Below are 24,333 nucleotides of genomic sequence, written 5' to 3'. Positions count from 1 at the left end.
CACCGGATGTAGGATTTCCCTGATGTCCCCCACCGGAAACGAGAGAAAGGCCTTGAAGCAGTGCCTTGATGTGAGAATGAGGGGTATTGTACAAAACAAAGTCATCAGCGATTGGATAATCTCTAACCAATCAGAGTATCAAAGCCAATGACGAAATGTAAAAACGCTTTACTCACAAGTGTTCTGGCTCTGGCCCAACCCATCGGTTTCTGTGACCAATCAGACGGTTTCGAAAGGATTTCCATTCTAGAAATTGTCGGGGAGGTACTCAGTTCCAGACTCATTGCGGAGAAGAAACTAACGTCCGTGGTCGTGGCATAGTGTTTGGCCGGAGCATGGAGTTTGGGTAGCCAGGTAATTCAGACCACAGAAAGTCTGCTCATTTAAAACACACGCGAGTGACATACAGGTCTTTCAGAGTAGCCTACATAGCCATTTGTTTTTCCCAAACAACAATTAAATATTTAACAAACACAAAATAACGTCATCCAAAAATCTCCTGAAATCCAACAGCACAGATTGGTTCTTTTTCACAATTCAATATTTGGTTTAAAATGTTTTAATGTCATTTAACTTTCTAATTCTGAAATGTACAACTGCTCATTTGAATTGTAATAATCCACAGCTTTTCCCTCTTTTTGTAGGTTTCTAATCTTTCCATGAGGGCCTTCACCAGGACCGGCGTTGTGGGCGGACCTTAGGAGGCCTGGCCCGCCCTACCGTACCTCCTTACCGGTCCAAATGATCATTTATTTGACAGAGACGCGCGCCAACAGAAAGACGCATCAATCTCAGATAAAGCATCCGATCGAGCAAAACAGCGCCCCCACCGTCTCAAAACAGCGCCCCCACCGTCTTCTGTCTGGACGAAAAGAGTATGACATGTCATACATTTTCTGGCTAGACAGGATCAGATACATGTGCTACATATAGTAAGACAGAGGGGCGCTGTTTGGCTCGCTTGGATGCTTCTCCGGCGAAAGTTTCTGCAGCGAGGAAGAGGCGGCGAAACAAGAGGGCTTACTCTCGCCAAAATCTGTCCAGAATACGCCTAATGCATTTTTATGGGCATAGTATGCACACCTAAACTTGTAGCCTGCCTTCCTGCCTTTAGGACAATAAGTCACATTGTTAGGGCGGAAACATGAGCATCTCGTCATTATATACAGATCTCTGGTTTCAGGCTCTTGCGAATTGGAATGGACAGTTGGCAATTGCACGGTTCGATGCTGGCTTCCCCTAAAGCAAATAGATGTAGCCAAAATTACATAATTACTCCTTTGAGAATACTTCACCAGAGAGCATGACTTAGCCACAGAGGATCATTAGCTTTTTTTTTTTTTTTTTTATGCTGTGGGATTCTTTCGAATCACAAGTGCGTAGGCCTATGCCTATTTGGGAAGCCCGCAATTTGGGCAGATTGTGGCAATAGGCCTAGCTGATTGAGTTGCGGCTGTCAGTAAAAGGGCATCTAAAATGTGTGTTAAGTGTTCAGGCACGTCTCTCTCCAGAATACATGCACTCAGCTCTCCAGAACGCGCTCAGCTGTCTCCCGCCTATTCTTGCTCATTCATTGTGTTAATTGTTTGCCCTTTGATTGTATATTCGTTATCAATTCCCCATTACATATGTCGTAGGTCTAGAAAATGTACCGTTAGTCCTCCCTCATTTGGTTACATGAATTTCTGTTAATGCATGTATTAATTAGTCATTTAGCCTACCGTTCTCATTATCGGAGTTCACAACCTGCTACACTTGTGAGAAACAAGTTTTGGTTTATTTCATAACCATCATTTATGGTCATTTTTTTTGCATTATTTTTTGTTTGATGTGCTCCATGTGAGCATGTGTCTGGTTTCTATCTAGGAACATACAGAGGGAGCTTGCGCGCCTGAACATGCATAGAATAAGGCCTACCTGGCCTGATGCGTGCATATGGAGGAAAGTGCCCATTTGGGATGTCGGATTCCTGATTATCGCGTCCACCACTAATAAGATGAGTTCCTCATTCTTTTTTTTCTTCACCTCACAGTAAGTCAAGTGTTTTTGTTTTTATTATCCTTTGCGAATAATAGTTCTTCACAGTATTTGAAAAATCTTTCCAACTCTCCCGTCCTCGATAATCACCAAGCCTCGCTGTGAAAGACGAACATATGATCTGATGATCCCATATATCCAGTGGAAACAGCTGTCTGACAGGCTGGGTAGAGATTAATGTTATTTGAAAGATCTGGAATTTAGGCCTATGTAAGGCCTATGTATTTTACTTAGTTGACGATGGACGTTATAGGTCTAGTGCTGCATTGGCTTATAAACTATCTCTTGAGTTCGATGTGCTCATTTCTTTAGCCGCCAATGGGATCACAGTGTAGGCCATCAATGTGTCCATATGGCAAAGGCTGGTGCGCTCGCCTTAGAAGTTTTACTTTTAGATTCATCATTTAAAATTCAGATTATGATTAACCACGTGACAATCATTTTGATAAACGAAAACGTTAATGAAATTAAACTGTTCCACGAAAATGTGCATATAAAAATAATTTAAAATTGGCACGAAGGTCGGTAGAAATGGTAGGATAAATTGTAAGCCCCCCCCTATGGAAATCAAAGGCCCGTCCAACTGATTAGTTCTGCTGCCAGGCCTTCACCAAGTTCATTGAGAGGAGCTCATGCAACAGAACCACCGCAAACCAACAACATATGCAGTAGAAGAGTTGCCAGAAGATACCGACCCTACAGTTACACTTTTTTACACTGAGCTGCACTGAGGTCAGAACGCAATCAAGGTTATTACATTAACACCATGGAGCCAGCACAAGATATGGGTCAGAAAACGTACCTCAATGCAGGGATGGGATATGCCATTGCCCTCAATTTTACCTTCATTCACACTGATCCATCGAGAAGATTGAAATACAGTTTTTTCCCCTGGAAAATTGCCCTTTGCGTCCGTATGCTAGCTAGCAGTAGACACAGCAGCCATTTTGGAATGGCAGTGTCAGCGAATCAGCTCCTTTGTTCTTCAATGCGACGTGCTACGCATCTCGTGGTGCCCCTTAAAGACACTGTAAAGTCAAGAGGAAATTGCATACCACGTGGTTGTACAACATTTTACATGTCTTTGATAATAAATGACTAACATTTCAGAGTACGTACATGTTTTACTTGAAAATATGAAATACAGGTACAGATGAATGTTTTCTCTAAAGCAAATAAAAAGGTAACACAAGTGTTTTTACCAAAGCCAGACTATCAGACTGCTTTTCTCTTTCACAAAGACTGTTCATCAAATGTGAACAAGAGGCCATCAAATTAAAATTACAACATACGACAAGTTGTGACATTTTAAGAGACTTGCATGGCCAAAGGCACGACCGCAATTCTTGCCTGGACAAAATCTGACACAAACTGGTATTCATTGTAGCAAATGTCTCATGTGGATGATGTTGACATTTCACTCAAAGGTTGAACCTCCTTCTGCAGACGTCATTTTCATGTCGCTGAAAAGTATAAAAGCAAATTTAGGAATTATTTTGCTACCAAAGAGGATCTGCCCTGATTCTGCCACTCACACTAGTCCAATATCTAAAAATCAGTGATGTAGTGGTAAAAAATTATAATTGGTGGGTAAACATTGATCGCCCTTCGCGGTGAGTAAAGTAACACTACCTTTGTCTATTTTCAATGTATTTTTTCAATGCATTTTCCGGCAAAAAGTGAGTCAACACAAAAAAGGTGCGCAAAAGGAATTTACCCTCCACTACAGCACTGATCTCAACTTCTCCCTCAAAACCAAATCACACGAGATTTGGTTATGGGTTGCAGAGATGAGGAATTATTCCAAATTGAGCTTTACTCCCACAGTGCTATTGTAAAGGTATACTGTTCTACTGCTTTTGCTAAACGAGCAGTCACTGTCAGTTTCAATTGTTCCACAATTAAAGAACAAAACAGGACTGAGCAACTCACCTTGAGAACCCACTCATATTCCCCAAACTTGGAGTCAAAGGTCCCCTTCTGTAATGATCGGAGTTTCAGAGTGAAGCGTGGTCCCAGCTCCTGAATGCCGACCCTCTTCTCATTCTTAAAGATGTACCTTTGGAGAGTACAAGGGCATTGACATGTTGCGGACAACTCTATAACCCCATCATTCAGATCCCATTAGAATGGGAAACAACAATGGACAGACAACAATACTCTATGGGAAGAGAGTAGCAAACTCAGTAAACACGCACCTTTGGCTGACGTAACAAATTGCGTAGGGAATATGTGACTTGCTCCAGTCGCATTGACCCAGACATACATTTTAGCTCTATACAGTGGGAAAAAAGTATTTGATCCCCTGCTGATTTAGTACGTTTGCCCACTGACAAAGACATGATCCGTCTATAATTTTAATGGTAGGTTTATTTGAACAGTGAGAGACAGAATAACAACAAAATCCAGAAAAACGCATGTCAAATGTCATAAATTGATTTGCATTTTAATGAGGGAAATAAGTATTTGACCCCACTGCAAAACATGACTTAGTACTTGGTGGCAAAACCCTTGTTGGCAATCACAGAGGTCAGACGTTTGTTGTAGTTGGCCACCAGGTTTGCACACATCTCAGGAGGGATTTTGTCCCACTCCTCTTTGCAGATCTTCTCCAAGTCATTAAGGTTTCGAGTCTGACGTTTGGCAACTCGAACCTTCAGCTCCCTCCACAGATTTTCTATGGGATTAAGGTCTGGAGACTGGCTAGGCCACTCCAGGACCTTAATGTGCTTCTTCTTTAGCCACTCCTTTGTTGCCTTGGCCGTGTGTTTTTGGTCATTGTCATGCTGGAATACCCATCCACGACCCATTTTCAATGCCCTGGCTGAGGGAAGGAGGTTCTCACCCAAGATTTGACGGTACATGGCCCCGTCCATCGTCCCTTTGATGTGGTGAAGTTGTCCTGTCCCCTTAGCAGAAAAACACCCCCAAAGCATAATGTTTCCACCTCCATGTTTGATGGTGGGGATGGTGTTATTGGGGTCATAGGCAGCATTCCTCCTCTTCCAAACACGGCGAGTTGAGTTGATGCCAAAGAGCTCCATTTTGGTCTCATCTGACCACAACACTTTCACCCAGTTCTCCTCTGAATCATTCAGATGTTCATTGGCAAACTTCAGACGGGCATGTATATGTGCTTTCTTGAGCAGGGGGACCTTGCGGGCGCTGCAGGATTTCAGTCCTTCACGGCGTATTGTGTTACCAATTGTTTTCTTGGTGACTATGGTCCCAGCTGCCTTGAGATCATTGACAAGATCCTCCCGTGTAGTTCTGGGCTGATTCCTCACCGTTCTCATGATCATTGCAACACCACGAGGTGAGATCTTGCATGGAGCCCCAGGCCGAGGGAGATTGACAGTTATTTTGTGTTTCTTCCATTTGCGAATAATCGCACCAACTGTTGTCACCTTCTCACCAAGCTGCTTGGCGATGGTCTTGTAGCCCATTCCAGCCTTGTGTAGGTCTACAATCTCTTCCCTGACATCCTTGGAGAGCTCTTTGGTCTTGGCCATGGTGGAGAGTTTGGAATCTGATTGATTGCTTCTGTGGACAGGTGTCTTTTATACAGGTAACAAGCTGAGATTAGGAGCACTCCCTTTAAGAGTGTGCTCCTAATCTCAGCTCATTACCTGTATAAAAGACACCTGGGAGCCAGAAATCTTTCTGATTGAGAGGGGGTCAAATACTTATTTCACTCATTAAAATGCAAATCAATTTATAACATTTTTTACATGCGTTTTTCTGGATTTTTTTGTTGTTATTCTGTCTCTCACTGTTCAAATAAATCTACCATTAAAATTAGACTGATAATTTCTTTGTCAGTGGGAAAACGTACAAAATCAGCAGGGGATCAAATACTTTTTTCCCCTCACTGTAAGTATTCTAAATACATCTGCAAGACGTCTTGCCAATTAGTAAACAATGTCTAAACAGCATCTTCCCGATGTATCCTTCATACGTCGTGCCTACATTGGGCAGAAGTATGTGTGCTATCCTTATGCTAATTATTTCTAGGCATTCTAATGAACATTCACCTGTGAAATCGGAAAAAGATGAAGTCTCTCTGGTTGTGGAAAGTGGCGACTTGGCGTCCCACAAACTGGGGGTCATGAGGGAAAAGGGCAGCAAAGAGGCGTCCCATGCTGTGGCCCAGGCGAGTGGTAAAATTGTTGAGGATCACCTCGGGGGAGTGTTCTGTCGGGTCCTTCCCTCGCCTCTGTAAAAGGTTTTTCTTTCAGTATTTATATTCTTACAATGTATACATTTTCCAGATACATCCCCTAAGTGAGCTGAATTTCTACAGTGCCTTGCAAAAGTATTCATCCCCCTTGGCGTTTTTCCTATTTTGTTGCATTACAACCTGTAATTTAAATGGATTTTTATTTGGATTTCATGTAATGGACATACACAAAATAGTCCAAATTGGTGAAGTGAAATGAAAAAAATAACTTGTTTCAAAACATTCTAAAAAATAACTAAAAAATAAATAATCGGAAAAGTGGTGCGTGCATATTTATTCACCCCCTTTGCTATGAAGCCCCTAAATAAGATCTGGTGCAACCAATTACCTTCAGAAGTCACATAATTAGTTAAATAAAGTCCACCTGTTTGCAATCTAAGTGTCACATGATCTGAGCATATATACACCTGTTCTGAAAGGCCCAAGAGTCTGCAACACTACTAAGCAAGGGGCACCACCAAGCAAGCAGCACCATGAAGACCAAGGAGCTCTCCAAACAGGTCAGGGACAAAGTTGTGGAGAAGTACAGATCAGGGTTGGGTTATAAAAAAATATCAGAAACTATGAACATCCCACGGAGCACCATTAAATCCATTATTTAAAAATGGAAAGAATATGGCACCACAACAAACCTGCCAAGAGAGGGCCGCCCACCAAAACTCACAGACCAGGCAAGGAGGGCATTAATCAGAGGCAACAAAGAGACCAAAGATAACACTGAAGGAGCTGCAGAGCTCCACGGCGGAGATTGGAGTATCTGTCCATAGGACCACTTTAAGCCGTACACTCCACAGACCTGGGCTTTATGGAAGAGTGGCCAGAAAAAAACCATTGCTTAAAGAAAAAAATAAGCAAACACGTTTGGTGTTCGCCAAAAGGCACGTGGGAGACTTCTCAAACATATGGAAGAAGGTACTCTGGTCAGATGAGACTAAAATTGAGCTTTTTGGCCATCAAGGAAAACACTATGTCTGGCGCAAACCCAACACCTCTCATCACCCTGAGAACACCATCCTCACAGTGAAGCATGGTGGTGGCAGCATCATGCTGTGGGGATGTTTTTCCATCAGCAGGGACTGGGAAACTGGTCAGAATTAAAGGAATGATGGATGTTGCTAAATACAGGAAAATTCTTGAGGGAAACCCGTTTCAGTCTTCCAGAGATTTGAGACTGGGACGGAGGTTCACCTTCCAGCAGGACAATGACCCTAAGCATACTACTAAAGCAACACTCGAGTGGTTTAAGGGGAAACATTTAAATGTCTTGGAATGGCCTAGTCAAAGCCCAGACCTCAATCCAATTGAGAATCTGTGGTATGACTTAAAGATTGCTGTACACCAGTGGAACCTATCCAACTTGAAGGAGCTGGAGCAGTTTTGCCTTGAAGAATGGGCAAAACTCCCAGTGGCTAGATGTGCCAAGCTTATAGGGACATACCCCAAGAGACTTGCAGCGGTAATTGCTGCAAAAGATGGCTCTACAAAGTATTGACTTTGGCGGGGTGAATAGTTATGCACGCTCAAGTTCTGTTTTTTTGTCTTATTTCTTTCACAATAAAAATTATTTTGCATCTTCAAAGTGGTAGGCATGTTGTGTAAATCAAATGATACAAACCCCCCCAAAATCAAATTTTGATTCCAGGTTGTAAGGCAACAAAATAGGAAAAATGCCAAGGGGGGTGAATACTTTCGCAAGCCACTGTACTTGCGAAAGTACAGACTCATTTGAGTACAGACTAATTTGATTCATTTTAAAGCACATGGATACAACACTTAAACATTCAGTCTGGGATTGATACATACATTTTGGGAATTTGAAACGAATGACAGCTATTTATTCTTGAAGAATAAAACCTGGAAATACCTCATGAGCTTAGTACAACTGTCTTACCCCATCAGAACCCAAAATATTAGCTTGTTTTACTCCATTTTTTGCAAACAGTGTCATTGTAAAAAAATTAATAATTATAGTTTCAACACATGGACTGTCGGTCCTTGTATCTAGTGCACTGTTTATGAAATTGAGAGGTTACATTTACCCAGCCCCATCCCTTAGAGAATGTCATTATTACCCCTCAGCTATATACCTAAATAAGTGGCAGGGCATCAGGTTTGTTGTTTTTCTAATTACATACTGTAGCTCTAAGTGAGACATTGACATGTCTGTTTGAACAGTTTTGAAATGCCTTGCCTTCATCTCCTTCCGCAGTCGGACACTGCTGACTTTGAAGTGTGCAGTAGGCCCATCAGGGAGGTGGCAGAGAACCATACCATCTTAGTGTTGTGGTGAAGGAAACATAGAGACATCTACAAGGGACTTTGCATTATTACTGACCCCAACAGCAACTTTCCACCTCGAGATGGGTGGTCCAACTTGAAACGGGACTTAACTTAGTGCCAGGCTTTTAGGATTGTGATACTGAAGCCTGGTCCGTGACTAAAAGTGAGTGCATGTAATAAGGACGCAGACCAACAACAGCATTAGAATATCAGAAGCATCAGAGTATCAGAAGCATCATGCCTCATAAACAGTCAACATATGAACAGTCGCAACGTAGAATCTATCTATTCAGTCCCTCAGTCAGTCAACCAAAGGATACTGGGCACCTTACGATCTTCATTGATGACCATGAGGTATGTGAAACCTCTGGCTACACACTGGGGAATGACCCTCTTTAGTGCCAAGCCTCTTCTGTAGTACACGTGTGCGTCGGGTATGACTGTAGCCAGCTGGTTGCAGAACCTCACTGTCCTCTGAAAGACAAAGCAGAAAGCATCAGACAGTTATGCAATAAACATGTAATAACTACCATAAAATGTTAGTGCATATCTGATTATTTGTTAAGGAATATTAAGTGACAAATGATCGCCCAACCCTACATACAGTATTAGTCTCCTACATTGCAGTGCATCAATAACCGTCAACCTGCTTGTCCACAGAGATCAGCCTGAGCTAGATTCGGTAGGTCTAATCTTTAAAGGACTTCTTCGCTTTGTTTGGAATTTGAGGTGATTTACAGGTCAGCTGTGCAGCGCCCGGCTCAGACAGCCTCACGAACACACAAGTCGGGCACGTTTCACCTCATGAACACATAAGTGTGCACGTTCCAGGTCATATTCATAAGCATTTCATTGTACACCATGTGTTTACATTTACATTTTAGTCATTTAGCAGACGCTCTTATCCAGAGCGACTTACAGTTAGTGAATACATATTTTTTATTTTTATTTTTATACTGCCCCCCCCCCGGAAAACGAACCCACAACCCTGGCGTTGCAAACGCCATGCTCTATCAACTGAGCTACATCCCTGCCGGCCATTCCCTCCCCTACCCTGGACGACGCTGGGCCAATTGTGCGCCGCCCATGAGTCTCCCGGTCGCGGCCAGGATCTCTAGTGGCACAGTTAGCACTGCGATGCAGTGCCTTAGACCACTGCGCCACTCAGGAGTACAGTGTTCATGTGCATATGGCAAATAAACTTGATTTGCAGATGCCTGGAGAAGTGAACATTTCATGACCAATATTAAACTGTCCAGTGTTTATAGATGTCTATGAAATATGACCAATAATTAATTACAATATTAATGAAATTGTTTTCCTTCCAATAAATTGTAATTAAGTATGTTAAAAAGCAGCTTTTCTGTGTTTGAATGGTATGGGCGTATACTTGTCATTAAAAATATTAATGTGAGTAGACCATTTATTGGCCAGATCAGCCAATGAGCCAACATGAGGTCATGTTCTATGATCTGTTTGATATACAGGTTTTTTCTCAAATGTATGCTTTGGCCACAAATGAGTCAACAACATTAACTGGGTATGAGTTACCAGAATATCAACTTTTAAAAGTTAGATTTTCACTGGGTAGTTTCTTTAATATGATAAAGCAGGAGTGGCTAACCCTCTTCCTGGAGAGCTACTGGGTACACAGGCTTTCCCCCCATGTCTTAACGCCTGAACCAGCAGGTATTTAGGCCTAATACAATCAGGTATGCTAGATCAGCATTAAGGAGCCTACAGCCAGGAAGTGGGAAACACCAGCCAAGCCCCCTCCAGTTGATAAAAAAATATTTTAAAAGAAAGCGGTTCAACAAAATGTGTCAGTGAAAGTGGCAGTGAAAGATTCCCTGCTTGTGCATGTGGTTGGCAGCTGCTGTCCCTCCCGGTGCCGCAGCTGCCGGGGTGTGAGGCAAATTTGACGCCGGCTTTATATGGAAACCAATGGAGGCGGCTGCATTTTATTTTTCGGAGTGTAAGCACCTTTAGAGCGAAAGCTTGCAGAAGGTATCACCCCCGTGATATCAATATTCTGAGATTCACAGTGGGACTGCAATAAAGACGACATGGAACGCAACCTCCGTCAACAGGTGCTGTTCCAGTCCACTCACCCCTCTAGGTCTGTCCGATGTGGTGATGAGGACTTTGGGGTTGGTCAGCCGGTTGAAATAGGCCGAAAACTCATCAGTTCCCTCATCAAAGGCAACCTGCAATGGAGGGTATCTGAGTAATATGCAACATCAAAACACTATACTGTAAAGGCACAAGATGACATCAAACAGCTCTGCAGAAAGACAGTACCTCTTCATCTTCAGGGTTAACAGTAGTTTCGTCGTATACCCTCTGGTTTTCTATCGTCTTTGGAACTTCCTTAGGGGGAGCCTACATTGGAAAGGTAAGAAGAGTCATCTTAATATCAATTATGTTTAGGCCTACATCTTTGAATTATTTGGTCTGTCAATAACGGGCTACTCTTATAGCCTTTCTGCACACAGAGGGCTCTAACAGTTGTCTCTATTCATTTACAGATCAGTGGGACCAAGTGATGTCATGTGTTGCAGCATCCAACCTACTTACCTTGTCACCTAGAGCATCCCTCTCTTTTTTCTTTTTCTTCTTCATTGCCATCTTTTGCTGAAATTAAATAAAAACACTGCATGTTACATGGTTACACTAAAAGACCGGCATAGATGCTCTCGTCCAGTTCCCACTGGTAAGACTTTCCACCGGGGCGGCAGGTATAGCTTCGAGGTTAGAGTGTTAGGCCAGTTACCGAAAGGTTGCTGGTTTGAATCCCGGAGCTGACAAGGTGAAAACCTGTCATTGTGCCCTTGAGCAAGGCACTTGACCCCAATTGCTCCAGGGGTGCTGGACAATGGTGAACCTTGCCGTGATCCCACTCCCTGCGGGTGTCTCAGGAGGAGTTGGAATATGCAAAACGCACATTTCCATTACACACTTGTATAAACAGGACAAATATAAGGATCCACCAAATGGTTATCATTATTTTGAGGACTGGGTTGTTCTCAGTGTTTTCCCTAAGCGCCGGCCATCAGCCAAACAGCCGGTAACAGACTTATTTTTAGCCAGCTACTTCTTCAAAAATAATTACTGCTACTTTTCATTTAAAAAAAGTTTCAATTCGCTAGTCAGAAAAGTCAGCTGAGCCATCTCCCGCTAGAATAAAGGATATGCATCTTCTATCAATCTATGGATAGGACAGGCGCCTGTCAGTCACAAAGTGATGTGTGTGCGCTGTGGGGGGAGGGGGTGTCTAATTTCTTTAGCTGGAGGAGGGAGAGAGCATGGTGCTCCATCTCTGTGAGTGAATTTGCACATGCCATGTGCAAATTCCTCATTCGCATACTTATATTGAAAACATTCGATGAAGATTGTGAATCCTCACTGCAGGAACAATAGGTTTTTTTCTTCTTCAATTTAACCTTTAATTTATTTTTCAAGATAATGTGCCCTATTTACTTAATTTTTCTGTTTTAATAAAATACATAATTTGAACAAACATCACTGTGGCAATTCCTATCTTGCAGTAAAACTGTAAATAAGACATTTAATGTTAAAAAAGGTTTAATATTCTCCACTTAGAAAATAGTCCTGATCATATAGCCTAGACGATTTCCAAAAGAACTAACAATACACTAAATTCATACATTTTCAGTAATTTAAATTGTAAAGTAATTTCTTTCTACACAATACCAAAACAAAATGTACCAACCTGGGAGGTAAACTCGATAAAGTATTCAATAATTTCGCAGTGTATTTCGGATGGAATCAAGGCATTAGAATGTTCCAGAGGTCACCAAAAGAGAGCTTGTTCTGCAAAAATGTACTACTACTAGTAAATTACTACAACTACTCTATGTACTTTGGGAAAACACTGCGTTCTACGAAAATGGTGGCTTTTTCAACTACGAACTACTAAAAAAGTTTATTATTTTCTTTAACCAAAATGTATAGTCAGATAGTTAAAAACTCATTAACATTATAAATCAACATAAATGACAGCTTAATGTATTTTGATATTTTTACTACATTACATTTTTTTTCTTCGTTTTTTTGTTTTACATTTTAGTTAAATGCTTGCGTTCCTTTTTGTCACTGGTGTTACCTATATTTTAGATGACAATTTAGGCTTTCCAAAATTCTATTTGACTATTGAATTTGCATATATAATCAAAGAGAAAATGTTAATGATAATATTAAGACAATGTTTTGATTAGTAATAATTTACTTTAAAACATGTATGTGTAAAGTACCATTGTGTAATACCAGTGACGGTAACAAAATGACAGTAACACCAATGATGGTGACACCAGTGACCAATAACATTATTAAAACATTTTACATTTACATTTTAGTAATTTAGCAGACAATCTTATCCAGAGCGACTTACAGTTAGTGAGTGCATACATTTAAAAAAAAATCATACTTCTATTAACAACAGCAGGAACAGTAACACCAGTGACGGTAACACCAGTGCCAAGTCTGCAGACAAGATGGCATAGATAATATGGCGGCCACAGTAGCTCAAACCACACTTCTTAAATTGTAAATAAATCACTTGATCTTGTGATTTTATAAATTATTTTAATAAAATGTCCCCCTACTATAAAAACTGTCTAACACCAGTGACATCTTAAGGCTTCGCATGAAATTACCAAATGAATCATCAAATTGCTAACATATTAAGAGAGTGCAGACACACCATGCGTTTTTTTTAAATAAAGGGTAACACCATTGACATGTAATTGAGGGACAGCTATTCCCTGTAAATAACGTTTTATCTTTAGTTTTTTAAGTAGTCCACGAAATAAAGCTAATACTTTCTTTAACATTATGACATTTAAAGTGGGAGAAAAATATTTTTACAAAAAATGTGTCACTAAACCTTGACTCATGACCAGAGGGACAAGCCCATTTCATGATACTGGCCGGGTTGGACAATATATTACAACATTTGTTTAGCAATTTACAGTGAGGGAACGTTTGCCCACTGACAAAGACATGATCAGTCTATAATTTTAATGGTAGGTTTATTTGAACAGTGAGAGACAGAATAACAACAACAAAATCCAGAAAAACACATGTCAAAAATGTTGTAAATTGATTTGGATTTTAATGTGGGAAATAAGTATTTGACCCCTCTGCAAAACATGACTTAGTACTTGGTGGCAAAACCCTTGTTGGCAATCACAGAGGTCAGACGTTTCTTGTAGTTGGCCACCAGGTTTGCACACATCTCAGGAGGGATTTTGTCCCACTCCTCTTTGCAGATCTTCTCCAAGTCATTAAGGTTTCGAGTCTGACGTTTGGCAACTCGAACCTTCAGCTCCCTCCACAGATTTTCTATGGGATTAAGGTCTGGAGACTGGCTAGGCCACTCCAGGACCTTAATGTACTTCTTCTTGAGCCACTCCTTTGTTGCCATGGCCGTGTGTTTTGGGTCATTGTCATGCTGGAATACCCATCCACGACCCATTTTCAATGCCCTGGCTGAGGGAAGGAGGTTTTCACCCAAGATTTGACGGTACATGGCCCCGTCCATCGTCCCTTTGATGTGGTGAAGTTGTCCTGTCCCCTTAGCAGAAAAACACCCCCAAAGCAGAATGTTTCCACCTCCATGTTTGATGGTGGGGATGGTGTTCTTGGGGTCATAGGCAGCATTCCTCCTCCTCCAAACACGGCGAGTTGAGTTGATGCCAAAGAGCTCGATTTTGGTCTCATCTGACCACAACACTTTCACCCAGTTCTCCTCTAAATCATTCAGATGTTCATTGGCAAACTTCAGACGGGCCTGTATATATGCTTTCTTGAGCAGGGGGACCTTGCGGGCGCTGCAGGATTTCAGTCCTTCACAGCGTAGTGTGTTACCAATTGTTTTCTTGGGGACTATGGTCCCAGCTGCCTTGAGATCATTGACAAGATCCTCCCGTGTAGTTCTGGGCTGATTCCTCACCGTTCTCATGATCATTGCAACTCCACGAGGTGAGGTATTGCATGGAGCCCCAGGCCGAGGGAGATTGACAGTTATTTTGTCTTTCTTCCATTTGCGAATAATCGCACCAACTGTTGTCACCTTCTCACCAAGCTGCTTGGCGATGGTCTTGTAGCCCATTCCAGCCTTGTGTAGGTCTACAATCTCTTCCCTGACATCCTTGGGAGCTCTTTGGTCTTGGCCATGGTGGAGAGTTTGGAATCTGATTGATTGCTTCTGTGGACAGGTGTATTTTATACAGGTAACAAGCTGAGATTAGGAGCACTCCCTTTAAGAGTGTGCTCCTAATCTCAGCTCGTTACCTGTATAAAAAGACACCTGGGAGCCAGAAATCTTTCTGATTGAGAGGGGGTCAAATACTTATTTCCCTCATTAAAATGCAAATCAATTTATAACATTTTTGACATGCGTTTTACTGGATTTTTTTGTTGTTATTCTGTCGCTCACTGTTCAAATAAACCTACCATTAAAATTATAGACTGATAATTTCTTTGTCAGTGGGTAAAAGTACAAAATCAGCAGGGGATCAAATACTTTTTTCCCTCACTGTAACTGTCTTACATACATATTTTCTTAAAAATAAAACACTAATTTAAACAGAAAACATTGTGTCAGAGATTCTGACATTTAAGTGTTTTTGGTGGTGGTTAAGGCGGGGACTGGAAAGTCACTATTTTCGTAGATGACCCGGCTGAAGAAGTAAATAGCACGGGGGGCCAGTATGAAAAAATAAAAATAATAATGTATGCACTAACTGTAAGTCGCTCTGGATAAGAGCGTCTGCTAAATGACTAAAATGTAATGTAATGCAAACTGTTGAGGGCCCAAAAAGGTGGCACTTTTTTTGCACTGAAACATGCAAAAAAATCCCTGCTAGGGGGAAATGCAGGTTTTAACTAATTAAACAACAAAGAATATGATCTACATGATCAGTAAAAAAAAAAGTGGTTAATGTGAACCTAACTCACAGCTAAAAAATGTAAAGAAAGCAATCCAATGTTATTTGTTGCCTAGAATTTACTGCAAATGACACTCAAGTCTTGAGAAAAAACAATACACTAACATTGCAGTTAGCCATGGCAGCCTTTATAATAGAACGCCTGTGACCACACACACACATCTAAATATTGCACTTGGGGAAAAAAAACCTATTCAAGTAGAAATAGAACAGTAGAAATAAACAGGCATTCTATTTTTGCTCTATTAGTGGCCACTATAGTAGACATTGATAAAGTGCACAAGACTACATGTGTGCAAAAATAACATTCACTGAGTAAAAAATTAAATCATCCCCCCTCACTCACACACGTGTTACTGTCAAATTCAACACAACAAAAGCAATATCTTTGGGCTACACGGCATATTATTACATTGTACACTTTCTGCCTGTGGACATCTGTTCTACAATGTGCCAGCAGAGCATGAGACCCTTTGTTGGCATAACTGATCTCTTTCAGGCAGAGTACACTTGGCATACCCCATTATCCACTGTATTGAAAAAGTGAGAAAGAGGGAAAGTGTGTGGTGTTCCTTTCACCTCTATAGTAACCTCCTGTAGCTCAGTTGGTAGAGCATGGCGCTTGCAACACCAGGGTTGTGGGTTCGATTCCCACGGGGGGCCAGTATGAAAAATGTATGCACTCACTAACTGTAAGTCGCTCTGGATAAGAGCATCTGCTAAATGACTCAAATGTAAATTATAGTGGCATCCAGTTTAAGCCAGGCCCAGCTCCAGCTACACTTGATCCCTGAATCCACTTGTTTAACAAGCAACGCCTCATTGTCACCTAATTCACTCATTCTGAAAATTAACCACATACTGTAGAGGGAAAACATTAGTTCACAGATAGTAGTTATTTCGTTAGCTAGTTAACTAGTTAACATTTCATACAGATTGCCAGGGTCCAGTAAGCAACTACCGCGTTATAACTTGAGGAACGGTAAAGAGTCGTATACCAGTTAATACTATAGCGAATTGGTTACGTTACTAACGTTAGCTCATCTGATGTTGTAACGTTAGCTGTCTGACTATTAGCCAGCTAATATTCACACCATAAACTCAATTTTTGATCAGTTAAGTTGGCTAACGTTGCTCAACATTTCTCTGGCTAGCTGACGGAGAATTCGATCCAGCTAGCAAGATACTTAACAATGCTAACAATACTTTCTCCCTCACCTCAAACTTTCCAAATGGCAGTTGTTTTTTCGGTTACAGCTCATGAAGTCCGCTTCATCACCTTCTCACCCCAGTCTCCGTGGTCAGGCTTCTCACCTACCTCTTCGTTATCGTTCAGGGGACGCGCTGCTGTAACTGGCAAACTACCTTTCCACTCTCCGCTGTCTTTCTAGTGCGCGCGCTGATGCTGTAATTAGCAAATTGGTTGTCTCTTCTCTCTCCAGTCGCGTGCTGCATTCTGTTGTTATGTGAACGATTGGCTGAGCCTTGGATACAGCCAGTATTGCTCGAAACGCGCATCACTCGTTCGCTTACAGTCAGTACTGATCCAAAGCCCACCCCTCCCAAACTTTTCTCATCGGATCTACACGAATCACGTAGGTCACCTATTTTGTATTCAAAACGGCGAATTTCGCCGAAAGATGACTAGTTTGCATCCCTGAAATAGAGAACTTTAAAGAATTATGAAGTGGAAATCACATTTGCATGCTAAACGTTCATTACCTTCCGTTTCTCCTGCTTCAGCTTCATGAACATGAGGTGTCTGCGTTGTTTATTTTTTATTTCAGACACACTGAATGTGGGTGGAAACGAGAATTCTGCTGGCGCATCCACATGTTCTGGATCTGTTTTCTCAACCATGCTATCGTCACCATTTTCATGTTGAGGCTTTGGCTGTTTCTTTGGCTTCTTCGTCTTCTTTTTCGTGGGTTTATCCTGTATGTCATGCTCTTCTACGACGTCCATGTTGTCAGCTGAATGTATGTTCTTTCACGTGTGCTTTCCAGTACTTCCGCCTTGCTTCCTCATGTAAAAGGAAGTTACGTTCAGTAGAAAAACGAAACGCCCTTTCTCAAAGATTATCCCGCCTCTTCGTTGCTCCTATTTTGAAAGGAAGAAAACAGTTCTAAAATCATTACAGAACAACTGCGTGCAACTGTCTTGGGGAAAATAATAATACATTTAGAAAACCCATGTCAATCATACAGGACACAAAGGCAGATTATACATTTGTTTATGTTATAATGAAATAACTATTTCACAAAGATCAAGGAGTCCTCAGAGATCCAACCCATTTTATAGAACTTGTATTCATGTATTAAGGTGATTACTACAGAGAGCCCCCTCAATAAAGCATTCAGACACTCTTTCTGGGTTGTGTATCTTTCTTTGTCCAGGTCCCATCTGCCTTCAACAGAGATTGCCTTCACTGAGAACCATAAAATGGATTTTGAAAATAGCTATTTATTATTATTATAATTTTATTTTTTACATGGGATGGTTATTTTGGACAGAAAACAATTACATCAAGACATAATTGTATTTCAGAAAACAAAAGTAATAGCTGACCTCAGAATGTATATTTACATATACATTTTACTCATTTAGCAGACGCGCTTATCCGGAGCGACTTACAGTTAGTGAATGCGTACATGTATTTTTATTTTTCACATCCCTGCAGGCCAAACCCTCCCCTACCTTGGACGACGCTGGACCAATTGTGCGCCGCCCATGGGTCTCCCGGTCGCGGCCGGCTGCGACAGAGCCTGGACTCGAACCAGGATCTCTAGTGGGACAGACCACTGCGCCACTCGCGAGTCATATTGTCGGTTACTTTAATGTGAGTGTTTGGGATGTTAGGTTGGCCTCCTGTCTTGGGGAAAACCGTTTTTGATATAGGACAATTGTATTGGTTTATTGATATACGTGTCCTGTGGGCCTATCTACATCGAGTGTCCAACTTATGTGTCAAACATAAAATCATGTTTTTTTTTACTGTTCTTCAACAATATTGTACAACTGGTGGCATCAGGCTGAATTGTGAGTACAATTTACATAGGTACTTTTGGTAAACAGTCACTTGTTTTGGTAAACATGAATTGATAGCGCACTACACTGAGTGTACAAAACATTAAGGACACCTGCTCTTTCCATGACATAGACTGACCAGGTGAGTGCAGGTGAAAGCTATGATCCCTTATTGATGTTGTGGTGTCACTTGTTAAATCCACTTCAATCCGTGTAGATGAAGGGGAGGAGACAGGTTAAAGAAGGATTTTAAAGCCTTGAGACAATTGAGACATGAATTGTGTATGAGTTCCGTTCTGAGGGTGAATGGGCAAGACAAAATATTTAAGTGCCTATGAACTGGGTATGGTAGTAGGTGCCCGGTGCACTGGTTTGTGTCAAGAACTGCAACGCTGCTGGGTTTTCCATGCTCAACAGTTTCCTGTGTGTATCAAGAATGGTCCACCACCCAAAGTACATCCAGCTAGCTTGACACAACTGTGGGAGGCATTGGAGTCAACATGGGCCAGCATCCCTGTTTTGTACACTCAGTGTATTGTATATGCAAGGACTAACAGTCCATGACATCCAAGAGATCGTTTTAACCACATGACATTGGTTGTTTATATAATTGATATTTATAAACAATTGAGAAATAAAACCTTATATTTGGGCATATTATGATACAGTTGGGAGCTTTTTTCTTGATAATATTTCACATTTTCAGCACTTTTCTATTTTAATCAGGGCAAATAGCCTACTGTGACAACTAGGCAGTTCAGAATGATAGGGCTCTGAGAGTTAGTGCAATAGCTTACATATAACAATACAAAGTACTGTTTACAATATTATGTGACATGATGGTGGGTAAGTGAGAAACAAACAAAACAAATGGTTGATACAATGAAGACAGTTATGCATGTCCTATGTATAAATGCATAGCAATTCTTACATTTTATTGTCTGATTTCCTGAGAGCATTAGTACTGTGCTTCTAGACCTAACCAACTAAACAGCTACACATTAAGACTGCAAAGGGTATAAACTTTTTCAACAGCCGCTGTTTCTTATTTAATGACGGAACACAGGAAGAGAGATCGACATTCGACTCTACTAAAGGCATGGCTCATAACTACCAACAACATTGTTGAAAGTCTTCCACACAGCTTGGTTGTCTGTGCATATGGCCCCTCCACCTCTGCGCTCCTGGCTAACCTCTCTGTTCATGTCAGCAATACAGGTCCAGTGATACTTGGCGCCCGCCGTTGTCACACACCACTTGGAATGATCCACGGTGATGCTATATGACTTAACCGAGGGGAGCTGCAGCGTTATCACATTGTACACATTGTGGGCAATGGTGCAGTTGGATGGCAGGGGCTGGTGCATCCTGCCCCAGCTCTTGGCATAGAGGGCACTCTCCAAATATTTACAGAGAAGACCAGAGTAGAGATCTACAGGAACAAAAGAGGCACAAAAAAGATAGACATGATTGGACTAGTACAAATATGTCAGAAAACAATTCCTTTAGAATTTTACATGTTACATCAATGTGGACGAAGAATAAATACAGAGGTAGTATTTTTAGGCTCATATCCAAAAAAGTGCCTTACCGTCATCAAATCTGCTGTACTTTACATAGCTGACAAACTTGTTTCCTGCCAATGATGTCATATTCAGCTGTCGGTACCAGGGCCCTTTCTTGGGATAGCAGCCTCGGTGGGCCACACACTGGAGCTCGGGGTAGAATGAGTTGGGGATGTTGAAGTCATATGAGTATACATGAATGTACTGGAGCTGAATAGCTGTGAATACAGAAAATAGTGGGTAGAGATACTATATTTCTTTCTCCAATTTAGCACACCATCACCATGCTGTAAAATCAATTATATTTATCCTGAAACCAAAACACATGTTGATTTCAATATTTGAAGGAACCATATAGGCAGTGGTGTTCAAATAACATTGTCAGGAGTCAAACTTGTAAAATCTAGATTATGCTGTTTCAATCACATACTCAATATAGGTTATGTATTTGGATACATTACCAATATTTCTGAATTCGCTGTATTTGTAGGTCCCACAGATGAATGTTTGACCGTTGTGGTATCCACTGTCGGGCCAGAAGTTGGTTGTTTTCATCCCTGGAAAGTGAGGTGTGCTATGCGAGAGCCAAATTCCAGTGTATTTGTCCATCATCACAACCCCTGTAACACGCATGTAAAAATATGTATTTTCAGTACTAGACACGAGACAACATCAGGTGACCCACCAGGAACACATAAAAAAAACATTTAAAAAACATTTAAATTGACTGATTTTCCTTAAACAACGTTTGCTTACCTGGAGAGATGATTTGCTTAGTGAATATAACTGGATATGTATATCCTCTATCTCAATAGTGTTATTCAATGTCTGAAGAGCTGGAGCATTCAGTGTGAGTTACTGTTTATTCATGAACAGTGCATCAAGGCGCCACCCACCTTTGCTGTGTCCATATGATGAGGCAGAAGTATGAAAGGGCTTTGGTGGTTGATCATTGTAAAGGATGTATCCAAAGCTCTCTGTCTAATAGTAATACAAAAACAAGCAACAAATGTAGATTATAATGAGCTGTTTAATCATTATTTACAGCACAAGAAAGAGAGGCAAATCATCTGCTCTCACCTTCTTTGTGATGTGCTCATAGAGGGGCTGAAGTGTACGAGCCAAAGCGCTGGACTTGTCGTTGATACTTGTCTTTCCATATAGCCACCCATTGGTGCTCTCATCCATGTACAAGTACTTCAAACCGTTGTCACTGTCAATAGAGGGCAGCTTGTATAGAATATACCTGATGGACAGTCAGAACAAAAACACAAGCACAAGGTATGTCAATGGTTGCTAAAAGATTTGCAAGTAGATCAGCATATTTATTTTATCACGAGAGTATTTCATCATGTGTATAACAATAATCTAGTAATTTTTGATAACTCCAAGGGCAAGTTTATTTGAGATAGATTAAGCCTAGTCCTAGACTAAAAATCACTTTTAATGGAGATTCTCCTTTGAGCATGTACAGTGGGGGAAAAAAGTATTTAGTCAGCCACCAATTGTGCAAGTTCTCCCACTTAAAAAGATGAGAGAGGCCTGTAATTTTCATCAAAGGTACACGTCAACTATGACAGACTATTTGAGATTTTTTTTCTCCAGAAAATCACATTGTAGGATCTTTATGGAATTTATTTGCAAATTATGGTGGAAAATAAGTATTTGGTCACCTACAAACAAGCAAGATTTCTGGCTCTCACAGACCTGTAACTTCTTCTTTAAGAGGCTCCTCTGTCCTCCACTCGTTACCTGTATTAATGGCACCTGTTTGAACTTGTTATAAGTATAAAAGACACCTGTCCACAACCTCAAACAGTCACACTCCAAACTCCACTATGGCCAAGACCAAAGAGCTGTCAAAGGACACCAGAAACAAAATTGTAGACCTGCACCAGGCTGGGAAGACTGAATCTGCAATAGGTAAGCAGCTTGGTTTGAAGAAATCAACTGTGGGAGCAATTATTAGGAAATGGAAGACATACAAGACCACTGATAATCTCCCTCGATCTGGGGCTCCACGCAAGATCTCACCCCGTGGGGTCAAAATGATCACAAGAACGGTGAGCAAAAATCCCAGAACCACACGTGCGGACCTAGTGAATGACCTGCAGAGAGCTGGGACCAAAGTAACAAAGCCTACCATCAGTAACACACTACGCCGCCAGGGACTCAAATCCTGCAGTGCCAGACGTGTCCCCCTGCTTAAGCCAGTACATGTCCAGGCCCGTCTGAAGTTTGCTAGAGTGCATTTGGATGATCCAGAAGAGGATTGGGAGAATGTCATATGGTCAATATAACTTTTTGGTAAAAACTCAACTCGTCGTGTTTGGAGGACAAAGAATGCTGAGTTGCATCCAAAGAACACCATACCTACTGTGAAGCATGGGGGTGGAAACATCATGCTTTGGGGCTGTTTTTCTGCAAAGGGACCAGGACGACTGATCCGTGTAAAGGAAAGAATGAATGGGGCCATGTATCGTGAGATTTTGAGTGAAAACCTCCTTCCATCAGCAAGGGCATTGAAGATGAAACGTGGCTGGGTCTTTCAGCATGACAATGATCCCAAACACACCGCCCGGGCAACGAAGGAGTGGCTTCGTAAGAAGCATTTCAAGGTCCTGGAGTGGCCTAGCCAGTCTCCAGATCTCAACCCCATAGAAAATCTTTGGAGGGAGTTGAAAGTCTGTGTTGCCCAGCGACAGCCCCAAAACATCACTGCTCTAGAGGAGATCTGCATGGAGGAATGGGCCAAAATACCAGCAACAGTGTGTGAAAACCTTGTGAAGACTTACAGAAAACGTTTGACCTGTGTCATTGCCAACAAAGGGTATATAACAAAGTATTGAGAAACATTTGTTATTGACCAAATACTTATTTTCCACCATAATTTGCAAATAAATTCATTAAAAATCCTACAATGTGATTTTCTGGATTTTTTTTCTCATTTTGTCTGTCATAGTTGACGTGTACCTATGATGAAAATTACAGGCCTCTCTCATCTTTTTAAGTGGGAGAACTTGCACAATTGGTGGCTGACTAAATACTTTTTTTCCCCACTGTATGTGTACTCACCAGTCCACAGCATCTCCCTGCTCATTTCTGCAGGACACTGTGGATTTGGCTTCACTCCCACCCCAGAGGAGCATCAAACACAATAACACTCTCCACATCACTTACTAGGACAAAGCACAAATGCATCAGATAAAGGTTATGATTATAGCATTGATGTATTTACAATACATGTGAAAACAGTAACAGATTAAACAGCTGGATGTAGACAATATATTAATACATCAGAATGCTGAGTCATATTTCATTCCGTGTCTTAATGAATTAATACTTTCATATTATTTTGAAGCAATAGCATACAAAACAGACAAAATATTATAGGAATCACTTCAAAACCCACCAAAATCAGAGGTTGAGGGTAGTACTTTGTCTCCTAGCAGCTCCTAGCAGTTGTCTGTCTGAGATCCGCCGACCTACTGGAGTTCTCCAACTCAATTTATAACAAGAATCAGCCACTCATTAGTGTGCATAGATAAAGACCATGTTTATAAGAAGTGATTTAAGTTATAACCAGTGCCTGATAACATAAAGCCAAAAACAATAATGCTTATCGCTCAATCACTCTTCATGTTTTGAGTTATTTGAGTGGGTCCACTTGTTCCTTATTTGATGTTCCTTTATGTAAGTAGTTATTGTTCCTATCCCGTGACTTTGGGCTACATTCATTCTGTAGCACTGAAAAGCCACGCTGTAGCGCGATTGAAATTTCAAGGTAATGTTCCCGTGTTCACTGAGACTGCATTCACGGTAAACGCTGCATATGTCGCCTCAATCTGGGTTTTGACTGGAAAGTCCTGAGAGATGCAGTCACACAGTACCTTTAGAATTGAAGGTCAAACCTTTCCAAACAACATCAGGAAACATCTTACATTATGGTTGTGAATCATGGTTTATCAATCAAGATTAGAAAATAAAATAAACTCTGTTGCCACATCCTGCTACAGAATCCTTCTCAATGTCAAACGTACAGGTCATGAATGCAACCCATACAGTGAGTAAAATGTCACCAGCTGAGATTCTTAGGACATCTCCTCTCCCAGACGAAGAGCATGCAAATAGATATGTCCTCTATATTCCATGTCATGGCATAACAAGACCAGGGCACCAGCGAACATCATACCCCACATACAGGTAACTACCA

General features: G+C 41.2%; 2 protein-coding genes across 2 annotated transcripts; both read right to left on the bottom strand.

Moving 5' to 3' along the window:
• Positions 1 to 3,097: 3,097 nt before the first annotated feature.
• Positions 3,098 to 17,554, bottom strand: rpf1 (ribosome production factor 1 homolog). Its single transcript, XM_084185443.1, has 9 exons — positions 17,251 to 17,554; positions 11,135 to 11,191; positions 10,859 to 10,939; positions 10,669 to 10,764; positions 8,878 to 9,031; positions 8,469 to 8,551; positions 6,072 to 6,253; positions 3,970 to 4,096; positions 3,098 to 3,500 (listed from the first exon to the last, which is right to left on the bottom strand). The coding sequence occupies exons 1-9, from the start codon at positions 17,491 to 17,493 to the stop codon at positions 3,459 to 3,461; spliced, it is 1,065 nt and encodes a 354-aa protein (XP_084041569.1). The 5' UTR covers positions 17,494 to 17,554; the 3' UTR covers positions 3,098 to 3,458.
• Positions 17,555 to 19,646: 2,092 nt separating this feature from the next.
• On the bottom strand, positions 19,647 to 23,269 carry LOC311149123 (deoxyribonuclease-2-alpha-like; the record flags this gene model as incomplete). Its single annotated transcript, XM_084186221.1, has 6 exons — positions 19,647 to 19,987; positions 20,147 to 20,338; positions 20,582 to 20,740; positions 21,017 to 21,101; positions 21,201 to 21,366; positions 23,196 to 23,269. The coding sequence occupies 6 exons, from the start codon at positions 23,267 to 23,269 to the stop codon at positions 19,647 to 19,649; spliced, it is 1,017 nt and encodes a 338-aa protein (XP_084042347.1).
• Between the last annotated feature and the right edge of the window lie 1,064 nt (positions 23,270 to 24,333).

Source organism: Coregonus lavaretus, assembly GCF_964263955.1.
Source record: "Coregonus lavaretus genome assembly, chromosome: 21".
Lineage (NCBI taxonomy): Eukaryota > Metazoa > Chordata > Actinopteri > Salmoniformes > Salmonidae > Coregonus > Coregonus lavaretus.
The sequence above is the reverse complement of the archived record's forward strand: the minus strand, read 5'-3'. Positions and strand labels throughout refer to the sequence as shown.

Excerpts from the sequence above, each read along its gene's own strand:
- rpf1 (XM_084185443.1), bottom strand. The coding sequence starts at position 17,493 with ATGGACGTCGTAGAAGAGCATGACATACAGGATAAACCCACGAAAAAG. Across the intron at positions 10,765-10,858 it reads TTAACCCTGAAGATGAAGAG|GTTGCCTTTGATGAGGGAAC; the intron begins GTACTGTCTTTC and ends CCTCCATTGCAG. Across the intron at positions 9,032-10,668 it reads CATCGGACAGACCTAGAGGG|AGGACAGTGAGGTTCTGCAA; the intron begins GTGAGTGGACTG and ends TTTGTCTTTCAG.